Below are 12361 nucleotides of genomic sequence, written 5' to 3'. Positions count from 1 at the left end.
GGATTTTTTGTTTGTAATTCCATATAGATTATTATTTCCTAATATTTATTACACTTACAATATTATAATTATCGTATAATTTACACAGGGTTCACTTTTTCTCAAACTGTTCGAAGAAAAAAGTGAAACATTTCGACGACATCTTGGCACAAAATTTTCTTATAAAAGAATAAGTTTTGTCATTTTTTGTTTTTTCTTCTTCTTGTATACATAAATATATTCATAAATTATTAATATTATTTATTATATAAGACTAAGAACTATAACTAAGCTATAATTATTTATTTTATTAATATTTTATATTTTTTTTTTTGGTTTATATATGATATTTTACATTATACATTTAATATGTATGTTTTTTTTTTAAGTACACAACACAATGATTGAATAATAAAAAGTAAAACTAAAGCTGACAAAAAACAACGGATTAGAAATATAGGCTATTAATATTGTGTTAGCCCATTTCACCACGGAACTGGAGCCATGTCTATGTGTGTATATATATCTATCAGAAATGAGGAACTAAAACTTTGTTTATGATCTATAAAAAATTCACTAAATTAATAATAGTAATAATTAATATTTATTTGTTTATGGCTAAGAAAAATAGTAACGAAAATGCTTAAACAATATATCGATTAGAATCATATGTTGATTTCTGTTTTGGTTTTGTTGACTAGTGTATATGTCTTGCTATTGCATTGTAGTTGCTAAAAACTATATGTGTGCAAACAAATATTGAAAAAAAAAAACTATATCTATAACAGTTATACAAATTATTGCACTATAATATCAAAGGAAATAGGATCTGCGAAAAGAATAAGGATATTTTTAATATTTACATTGGGATTTTTTTGTTGGAGAAGATTTAAAAATGCTAAGTTATTTTCAGAATATAGTGCTAGCAGTTTTGAGTTCTGAAATTTACTTTTATATATAAGTATATTCCTGAAAGTACTTATAGAGAACAACGTTGTTAATCGGGGATCTGGAGTGTTGGGTAATTTATAACAGGTACGACTGAATATAATATTTGAATTTTTTATTCAATTTTATTTTACTTTCTACATGAATGTAAAAAGCCGAGAAAGAGAGCAACAACTCTATTCTTCGGATGTAGTTTCGATTCTCTATTCGGCTCGAAGGACCAAATCTTTTAGTGAGAAGGAAATAGCAGCTTTATTCTTTGGATGAATTTTCGATTCTCTATCCGGCTCGAAGGACCAAATATACAAATGAGAAGAGCAACACTAGCGCTTTGTTCGGTTGTAGAATCAATTCTTTTTCCGACTCGAACGACCAAATGTACAAATTGAGAAAAGAAACTACAAGCCTATTCTATGGACGAAGTTTCGATTATCTACCCAGCTCGAAGGACCAAATGTTTTAGTGGGAGGGAATGAACAACTTATTCTTTGGATGTAGTTTCGATTCTTTATCCGGCTCGAAGGACCAAATGTACAAATTGAGAAAAGAAACAACAATCCTATTCTTTGGATGTAGTTTCGATCCTCTATCCGGCTCGAAGGACCAAATGTACAAATGAGAAGAGGGACACTAGCGCTTTGTTCGGTTGTAGAGTTAATTCTCTATCCGACTCGAAGGACCAAATGTACAAACGAGAAGAGGGACACTAGCGCTTTGTTCGCTTGAAGATTCAATTCTCTATCCGGCTCGAAGGATTATATGTACAATTTGAAAAAAGAAACAACAAGCCTATTCTATGGACGAAGTTTGGATTATCTATCCGGCTCGAAGGACCAAATGTTTTAGTGAAAAGGGAAGAATAACTTTAATCTTTGGATGTAGTTTCGATTCTATATCCGGCTCGAAGGACCAAATGCATAAACCTGTTCTATGAACGAAGTTTCGATTATCTACCCAGCTCGAAGGATCAAATGTTTTAGTGAAAAGGGAAGAACAACTTTATGCTTTCGATGTAGTTTCGATTCTCTATCCGTCTCGAAGGACCAAATATACAAATGAGAAGAGGGACACTAGCGCTTTGTTCGGTTGTAGATTCAATTCGCTATTCGGGTCGAAGGACCAAATGTACAAATTGCAAAAAGAAACAACAACCCTACTCTTTGGATGCAGTTTTGATTCTTTATCCGGCTCGAAGGACCAAAGGAGGGATACATAAATTGAGAAAAGTAACGAAAAGCCTATTCTATGGACGAAGTTTCTATTATCTATCCGGCTGGAAGGATCAAATGTACAAATGAGAAGAGGGACACTAGATTCGGTTGTAGATTCAATCCTCTATCCGGCTCGAAGGACCAAATACATAAAATGAAAAACGCAACAACAACCCTATTCTTTGTATGCAGTTTCGATTCTCAATCCAGCTCGAAAGATCAAATGTTTTAGTGAAAAAGAAAGAACAACTTTATTCTTTCGATGTAGTTTCGATTCTCTATCCGTCTCGAAGGACCAAATGTACAAATGAGAAAAGGGACACCAGCGCTTTGTTCGGTTGTAGATTCAATTCTCTATTCGGTTCGAAGGACCAAATGTACAAATTGAGAAAAGAAACAACAACCCTACTCTTTGGATGCAGTTTCGATTCTTTATCCGGATCGAAGGACCAAATGTACAAGTGAGAGGAGGGACTCTAGATTCGGTTGTAGATTCAATTCTCTATCCGCCTCGAAGGATCAAATGCATAAATTGAAAAACGTATGCAGTTTCGATTCTCAATCCAGCTCGACGGATCAAATGTTTTAGTGAAAAGGAAAGAACAACTTTATTCTTTCGATGTAATTTCGATTCTCTATCCGGCTCGAAGGACCAATTGTTTTAGTGAGAAGGATGTAGCTTCGAGTCTGATTTTATTTCACAATTCTTGATAGCTACTTACATTCTAACATTGCCTGTTTTGATCCTAATAATGATTTTTATTAATGAACACAGATAGTTGGTTTATGCTAACTCGTGACTGCAGTGCTATCTTTGTGCGGGGACATTTTCAAATTCCTTAGGGCGCACATAAAGATTTTATGGCCTTTCGGAATTTCATATACTTCAAATGCATTAACACTTATCGTATATTACTTTAACACGGTTAGATCAAAAAACTGCAACCAACTTCAGACTGCTGTCATTTCTAAGCCACTCGTCCGACAGCTGTTAAAATTATTCCAGTGACTGCTCATTATATTGCTTACAAGCGTACAAAAGCATTTTGGTGAGAATTTTCCAGAAAAAAAGTTATTCGTGATGGAATTCAAGCGTGATAGTGGCTGGAAAACCACATGTGGCTATCGTTAGAGCACTCCATCATTTAAATGTGAATAAATCTTTTGTGTCTCGTACCATCACTCGTTACCGTGATACTGTCAGCGTAGCCCGACGTCAAGCAAGTGGATGGAAGAAAACAGCAAAATCAGCAGAAATGGTTCGAAAAGTAAAGAAGCGACAAATATTGAAAAATGAGCTCGGGGTAAAGCCATTGAAATTCCAAAAAGTGCAAGAACTTACACCGCAACAGAATGAAAATAGACTCAAAAGAGCTATAGAGTTGCTTCACTTTGCCGAAAGTGGTGAACTGCCGAATTTGGTTTTCTCCGATGAGCAAACATTCGTTATCCAGCAGTTTGTAAACAAAAAAAAAAAATGATCGTGTTTACTTGCCGAAGAGGTCATCTGAAAATGTGAACCTTCGGTTGGCCACCAAAATTCATGCGCCGAGCATTGTGATTATGTGGGCCGTCGTAACAGCCGATGGTCGCTCTCCGCCCGTATTAATCGTCCGTGGCATCAGAATAAATGCCGAATATTATCGCGAAAATATTCTGGAGGGTGTATTAAAGCCTTGGGCACGCAAACATTTAGGCCGCAGACCTTGGACCTAGAGTATTGATTCGAGAACTCTCAACATTTCCGAGAATAACTACACCTTCGCAATAATCCTCTCTCCCAAAAAAAAAAAAAAAATACCAATGTAAATACTTTCATGTTGCTTATGTGCAAACAAAACTTATATCCTTAACTAATAATAGGCCGGGAATGGATGATAATTCGAAGGATTGGAAGCATGATGATTTGCTGAGGGCAAGACAGGCGCTCTCACACCCGGATGATAATTACTTGACGCCACCTGATGATAAGCACCAAAACCACGTGCCATATGACGATTCTGAGCCGACTCGCCCAGTAGTCGCGATTGATCGGGACCACCGAGCAGGCGATTGTTTTGCTCCATCAGCAAATGAGCCGTCGGGTCCACGAGCAAACGATGTTGATCGGCAGCATTTGATGCTGCCAAAATACGATGCTGTTCCACCGTCGAGAGTAGGCGATGATGTTCGAGACTTTCGCGGCTCTGATGTTGCATTTGTGACGAGAGGAAGGAACGATTGTTGCCCACCGACATGTTGGTGTTGGGCGTTAGGTCCAATGAGGCCATGCGCAACATGTCGTGATGTGGATGATTGTAGGGCAGCTGTGGCGGCGAGGGAACCACATAGTTGGCGGTACGACTCAAATCTACGGAAGTGGCCTGATCATGGTCCTGTTCGCTGAGTTGATCCGTAAGCATACTATGCATGGCCGATTGGTGCTGCTGCATGGCCAGCTGACTGGGATGATCCTGCTGCTGATGTTGCGCCGCTGCAGCTGGACCACCTGCCGATGCTGAATGATGCTGCTGACTCTGCTGGGACTGTTGATTTTGTTCTCTTTCCGAGAGGATGTCATAAATGTGATGATGATACCTTCCGATGCCGGGCAGATTTGCTGAGCTATTACTGGGCAACTGGAAATTGTGATGATAGTTCGCAGCACTCACATTGGAGCGCGATGACATATCGAGACCCTGCAAATCGGAGATGTCATTTGAGCTGGCAGCCACACTGGCTGCCGAATTCGTGTTGCGATACTCCGAGGGTGAGTCCATGTTTTGATTGTTGTATTTTAAAGCTGTTTGATTGGCCAGACTTTCGTATTTCGAGTACATCAAATCCATTTGGGTCTGGGGGAATTTCATGCGCATATCCTGGCCCACACTGTGGAGGTGAATAGAAGAAGAGGAAATTAATATTGAAGTATCTCGGCTCTTCTTGGGTAACTTACCTATTTTGAGGCATTATGCTATTCTCCTCATCGCTGGACAGATGATGATGGTGATTGTGCCCCGTCGGGAGGACATGCCGCCTATCCGTTTCCGAGTCGGACCGTTGCTTGTGACGCATAACATCACCATTGTTGAAATTGTAACGCGGTATGGAGGGTGACGAGGCCGGCGATATAAGTTCGTGTTCGGGATACACACTACCCACACTGGGGGCATTGCGTCGATGCACCAAGGCGGCAGGTAAGGGAGATGAAGCTGATATGTTGTTGTTACTACTGTTACCACCTGTGCTGTTGGCACTGCTGTTACTGCCCGCCGTACCAGGCCCACCCGGTGTACCACCATTCGAACCTGGCTGATTTCCTCCGCCGCCGAACATTCCATAATCCCTGCCCGGCGAAATAGGTTGGGGTGTTGGCGGTGTTCGATGTTGGGCAGCTGAAGGAAACGCCTCCGACTCATTGATCGACGAGTTGCCCATATGCTGGCCCCTGGGCGTTGAGCCAGCATCTACGTCCACATCGTTTTGATTGCTGCGCGGATTCGTTGGCGTCGAAGCACTTGGCGATATGTCACAGGAGTTGAGATTATTGCCCGCATTCGGAAACATTGGCAGTGGTGGTATTTGCATGGGGAAGTTGTTGAGATTTTTCATCATTTTCAGCTCACTCTCCAGGTTGTCCATGGGATTGTGGCCGCCGGCAAAGCGATTCGCTTCCGCATCGACATGCGAACTCATGGGGCTGTCGGTGTTGATGTTGCTCTCGGTGGGGACTTTCATGTCATTGTTGTCATTGTCGATCATATTGCCGACCGAATTGAGGGCTGCCTCGACCAGCATGCTGGCCGAGGAAGAGGATCCGGTGGCTGTGCCGCTCAGTCTTGCATTTGCGTTGTTGTAAAAAGAACTCATAAAGGCTTGGGATTGGGTTAGGGAATTCATGGACATTTGATCGGCATCATCCTGGCTGTTGTTGCCGGGATGCGTTGGCCCAGGTCCGGTTAGACCGGAGGCATTGGTATTGTTGGAAGCCACGGAGCCGGCGTTATTGTTGGCCGCCTCATTGTTTTGGCCACTGTGATGGTATTGTGCCATCTGACTATTGGCGGCGGCCGCCGCAGCAGCAGCAGCCGCGGCGGCAGCTGCAGCATTATTCGATTCCACCACATCCAGGAACGAGGTATTCTCATCCTCCTCCCTTGCATTGGAACCATGGTGATTGTGATGCGTTGGATTGGCGGAGTTGATGAGACGCGACAAGAAGTCCCGATTGGAACCCATTAGCTTGTTGGGATCCTCTGCACTGCTTTGAGGCACAGCGAACGGCGGCAATGGCATGTCATTGTCTGCCGACATGCCGCACTGGTTGGCAGTATTGTTCATGCCCGATGACGACGACATGTCACCCACCGCACAGTCCCGATTCAGATGGCGATCATCGCCGCTTATCCATTTTTTGCTACCTTTGCTCACAACCAAATTTTGACCCATGGCATTCATGCCCGGGTGATGTCGATAACCGTTATTGTCATGGCCTCCCATGTGGTGGGGTGTACCCTGATGGCCACCATGGTGGCTTTGATCATCATCATCGTCATCCTCCTCATCGTCGTCCTCGTCGTGGCTCATGTTGCCCGGCTGATTCTGTTGTTGCTGCTGCTGGTGTTGTTGCTGCTGCTGTTGTTGTTGTTGGTGCTGCTGCTGGTGTTGCTGGTGCAGATGATGATGGGCCCCCATACCCATGTGCGTGGGATTCAATCCGGACATCATGTGCATTTTATTGGTGGCATCATCACTGGCCGCCCCGGTCATGGCTGAGACAGCAGCTGCTGCCGCCACCACCTGTTGCACCTGCTGCTGGGCCGTCAAACGTTGAGCTGTGGTGGTGAGGAAGGTTTCCACCAAACTCAATTGAGCATTTTGTTTGCGTCGCATTTGCTCCAAATGTTCCTGCTCTTGTTGTTCCATCAAATGGTAGTCCTTGGGTTTGCGGCCACGCTTTCGGGGCGGTGGCTTCTCACCGAATATGCTGGAAATCTTTGAGGACAACAAAGAGAGGTTGGGTTCATTTCGACACAGATCTTTGATGGATTTGCCGGATTTCTTAATGGCCTCGAAAATGTTGTCATCGGAAAATTCGGCATCACTCTGAATGCTCGAGCTCATGACGGAATTTTGATCCTCCAGACTCTTGCGTCTTCGTCGCGGAGCTTGTTCTGTGAAACGAGAGAGAAGAATTAGTAAAAAATAAATTAAATGTCAGATCCCTTTTTCTTTCTTAGGCAGCAATGACGGATGTTGTTCGTTTCACTCCAAACTCACCGAGGAAATCAACTTTCATACCACCCGAATAGGCATCAAAGGTATAGGCCACACTGCGTTCAATTTTCGGCATTTGCTCCTGGGTGTAGTTGTGCACTTTTTTGTAGTGGAACTGCAGACATTGTTTGGTGGTGAAAGCGGCATTACATTCCGGTTCGGCACATCTGGAAGAAAATGGAAGAAGAACATGAAAGGGTGAGTTATGGTGCCAGACGAGCTCCAACTTACTTAAACGGCCGCACACCCGAATGCGTCAACATGTGTATCTTCAAATTGCTACGATTCTGGAACAGTTTCTGACATCTGGGACAACTGACCACAGTGGAATTCCGACTGTGCACCTCCTTGGCGTGACGCTGCAATGCTGCCCGTGAGCCTAGAAGTTTGGAACATAATTTACACTGAAAATCTCGTAAAGAATCAGCCATATCTAAAATGAAAATTTTGGAATGAAGAAAATGAAATTTTGGGTTTTGTGGTGATTTTGGTGTGAAACGAAATCATAAACACAAGATCAAGAGTCACCAATAGTAGGTTGCACGGCTTAAGGAACCACAAAGAAATGTAGAGCAGGCTTGTCAAGGCGGGTTAGTTTGTTAGTTTTTTTATTTCGGATGCGGGGTTAGTAGTCGGTTAATAGCAGCAACTGTATTATTTTTTTTTTTTTTTTTGGGGGTTAGATTTCATATTTTATATAAATTATAATGATTTCATGCGGAATTATGATTAAAATTCGATACAAGGGAAAACCCTACTTTAATCTCAAGTACAGAAACCAGATGGAATATATCACTTCTTAGAATAGCTCAAAAAAATTTTTTAGTCCTTACAAGGAAAATGCCTAACAATAAGGAATGAAATGAAAAAGTTGAAATGGTGGGAGCAGAAAAGTATATTTCAATTTCGAAACTTAATGCAAAGCAATCGTGCGCCGAGTAACCTTTGAAGAGCTATCGGTATCAGGATGGAATGGAACACTTGGAAGTGTAGTTAGAATCGGTTGTGATGCCAACGCTCACCACTTTCAACGGAAGATCAAAGACACTAACGCCAGAGGTGGGTCCATTTTTTATTTTATTTTAAACTATAATCTCAAAATATGTAATATGGGCAAGGATGTGACATTTTCTAACAGGGAGGAGGACCTCACCCTCACCAATAAGTGTGGCTTATACTAGATTGGTAAATATCTCCTGAATACTTCTTTTTGGATCACCGGAAGATAGTTTTCAAAATTTCTGTAGGTGGCGCATTGGGAAATATTTGCAGAACTTGCTATATCTAGGCCTCACCGTTTCGCCAAATTGACCCTAACTTCAACCCTAGATATAGACAACTCTGTAAATGCGATAACGACCCAGGCAATAAATGCCAACCAGTTTGGTGGTCCAAACATTTAGCCAAATAGCAGACAATTGTAAAATAGGGCCGACAAGATCAAACAACGTACGGACTGGGATGCCTATAAGGCAATCTTTAATAACTACAACAGTGAGATCAAGAAGACCAAGCGCAAGTCATGGCTATGCATCTCTGATTCCATAAAGACCCTTCAATGGATTCTAAATCCTTAAATCCTTAGTATAAAACGGGTCGATGGTAGGTGGACTAACTCCGGACTGGAGACTCTTAATCTGTTGGCCAGCACTCACTTCCCCAACTGCACAGAAGCGATAATCAGGTGGGCCATAGACACGTTCTAACCCTTTTAATCAGCCGGACTAGACGATATTATTTTCGCCATGTTACAATAAGCTTTGGAGTCCATAAATCAAGTTCTGGAGGAGATTTTCAAGGCTTGTATGGGTTTACCTCACATCCCGGTGGTACTGTGCAGGGAAGTCACTGTCTTATACCCTTAAAGATGGGAATCCAAGTCACTCACTTCCTTAGGACTACATAGCGATTAGTCTCTCATCCTTTCTACTAAAAACCCTAGAAAGGTTGATTGATATTGAAATAAGATCTCTACTACCCCGAGAAAAATATGAATGGCTCTCAGCTCACCTTGGCAGCTTTTTTGATATGGAAGGATCCTTTAACAACGTCACACTCGAGTCCATTCATACCTCTCTTTTAAGACTTAATGTAACCTAACTCCTCGGTAATTGGACTGATGCCATGCTAAGCAGCAGAATCATCAATTCACACATTTGGGAGACGTCTATTAGAAAGTCGGTCATTAGGGCACATCGCAAGGCGGCGTTCTCTCACCGTTACAATGGTTAACGGTCATCAACAGTAAACTATTAATAGCACCAAAATTCCTAGAAACAATTTCAGATCTAATGCAGGGAGCTCTCGTCAAGCTCTCCATCAAAAACGGAGCTCGTCCTCTTCACGAGGAAACGTAAGTGTCCTTCCTTCATACCACCAATGCTAGATGCAGTCACGTTAACCCTCTCCTCATAAGCCAAATACCTCGGTACTGTCCTTGACCACATCTAAACTGGAAAATGAATACTGAGGAATGCGCAAAGAGAAGCTTAATTGTACTTGAAAGAACTCCATAGGCAAGATATGGGGCCTCAAACCACATATAATCGAATGGGTATATGAGTCAATTGTTCGCCCTATCTTAGGCAATGGAGCTTTAGTCTGGTAGTACTCCTTATGTAAGTCATTATGTAAATCATGTAATGCAACAGTTCAAAATGCTGCATTGTTGATGATAACGGGTGCATTCAGGAGCATACTTTAGGCTGCACTGGTGTTTAAGCCCATTAAGTATCCAACTAGACGAATAGGCAAGAGCTGATAAAACTATTAGGTATGTAATGAGAATTAAAAAAAATGTATCTTCTATAATCGCATTACATCCGAAAAACGAATATGCTAATAAAAGAAGAAGAATATTTTCTACAGGGAGTTATTTTTAAGGAAGACCTTCAATAACTCTCCTGGAGGTTTAAGATGTTCTACTGACGACTATTGGATTTCTATGAACAGAATACATTGTTATAGGAATATGTGACTTTTTATGAGTCTTCCAAGGATGGGATTCTTTGATAGATTTGTCAGTTTCAGAGCGATAGAGTTGAACAGGCTACGCTCCCCTTGCAATAAGAGAGCTGCATCCATATAAATGCGAAAATTAGAAGGCTGCATTAACATGATTCCCCTGTTACATACTTATATCTGATAGTGTCTAAATCCTCATCATTTTGGTGGTCAATCCAATATTGTATGCAGTTAAAACTGGTTCGACTTGAGATTTTTTCCGGCGAAAAATAATACCATACCTTTTTGCCAAGGAGAAAGTGAGCACAAGAATATGAACCCTGATAAACTCCTGGTCCGAAAGTTAAAGTATTGGAGAAAGTAGCTTGCTTAGTTGATTTTGTCCAAATGGAGCCATCTTATCTGGAGGTCTCAACCTTCACTATACGTGGAATAGATATAACAGCTGACTTCTGTATGAGTTCACTATGATCCAGTTAACTTTGAGTTCGCAAGCTTACTATAAATTTGCTTGCCAAGGTCACAATGAATTTGCAAGCCCGCCATTATAGTCAGCTCACAACGAGTTCACAGGTTCACTATGAGGTTACAAGCTCTCTATGAGGTTCATAAGCTTTTTATGAGTTTACAAGTTCACACAAGATCATTTTGACTCTGACAGATCATAATGAGAATACCAAGGGTGCGCTGGTACATTATGAACTCGCTAGTTAAGTATGAGTTTACCAGTTCAAAATGAGTGTGCCAGTTCACTTTGAGCTCGCTAGTTCCCTATGAGTTTAACAGCTCTCAATTAAAATGTTTGATAGTTCGACTCCAGGATTCGATAGAAATTTTTTAGAGTGAAAATGATCCGTCATTTAATTGACAATGAAAAATTAAACAATTAGTAAACTCAGAATGATTTAACTAGCTCGCAATGGGTCTATCGGTTCGCTATGATTTAGTCAGCTCACACGCTTACTATGAGGTCACTAGCTCACTATAAGTTCACGAGCATATTTTGAGTTTGCCAGCTCATTATGCACGCGCCAGTTCAATATGAATTCGCCAACTCACAATGAGTCTGCTAAATCACCATGATTTCACCAGCTTACAATAAGTTAGACAGCCCGTAATGAGATCGATAAATCACAATGAGTTTGTGATCTCAAAAGATCACTAAGACTTAGTCAGCTCATATTGTGTTGGCTAGATCACTATGGGTTCCTCAATACACAATGAGCTCGCTAGTTCAATATGAGTTCACCAGCTCACAACAAGTTCACCAGCTCAATATGAGTTCGTCTGCTCTTGATAAGTTCGCTAGATCACTAAGAGTTCACTCGCTCATAATGATTTCACCAGCTCACAATAAGTTAATTACTTCAATATGAGTTAAATTGCTCTGAATGAGTTCGCCTGCTACATATTAGTTCAACTGCTCAGTGTGGCTTCACCAGCCCAATAATGTGTCCAACTGAGCTCGTCATTGACCTATGAGTTTGATAGCTTTCAATGAGTTAACCAGCTCAATATGATTTCGTCTGCTCACTATAAGATCTCCAGTTCAATATAAGTTGGTCTGCTCTCGATGAGTTCGCAAAATCACTATGAGTTCAATCGCTCACAATTAGTTCATCAGCTCAGTATGAATTCGCCTAATCATAATGAATTCGCCTGCTCACAATGTATTCACCAAGAGTTCACCAGCTCACATTGAATCCACCTGTACAAAATACTTTGTACATACTTTTGAGTGCGGCTGAGGCGCTGGGAAAATCTAACCATTAAAAATAAATATTTAAAAATTGTCAATTTCCCAGTGGTCATAAAATATCACATGTGTACAATTCAGTGATCTTGTGCGCTGTCGCATACGATAATGTGTAGGATAATAAAGGTCATAACCCACACACACAGATATTGATGCGCCAGTAGGTAGCCAAGATCACTTGAATGAAGGGACAAGCACCCATGCAATGTTTCTTTTAAATCTAATAATAGATAAGAACAATTGTGGG

General features: G+C 41.4%; 1 protein-coding gene across 1 annotated transcript in view; it reads right to left on the bottom strand.

The window, feature by feature from the left end:
• Nucleotides 1-329: 329 nt before the first annotated feature.
• The window catches only part of LOC101894201 (uncharacterized), a 52131-nt gene continuing 40099 nt past the window's right edge, over nt 330-12361 (bottom strand). Inside the window, exons 4-7 of the mRNA XM_020035524.2 lie at nt 7626-7827; nt 7398-7561; nt 5074-7291; nt 330-5006 (exon numbers count right to left, since the gene is read on the bottom strand). Coding sequence (XP_019891083.1) covers nt 3992-5006; nt 5074-7291; nt 7398-7561; nt 7626-7827 — 3599 coding nt within the window. The 3' untranslated portion in view covers nt 330-3991. The remainder of the gene's footprint in view (nt 5007-5073; nt 7292-7397; nt 7562-7625; nt 7828-12361) is intronic.

The sequence above is a fragment of the Musca domestica genome, unplaced genomic scaffold, assembly GCF_030504385.1.
Source record: "Musca domestica strain aabys unplaced genomic scaffold, Musca_domestica.polishedcontigs.V.1.1 22, whole genome shotgun sequence".
NCBI classification, from domain to species: domain Eukaryota; kingdom Metazoa; phylum Arthropoda; class Insecta; order Diptera; family Muscidae; genus Musca; species Musca domestica.
Note: the sequence above shows the minus strand (reverse complement) of the source record. Positions and strands in the feature narration are given on the sequence as shown.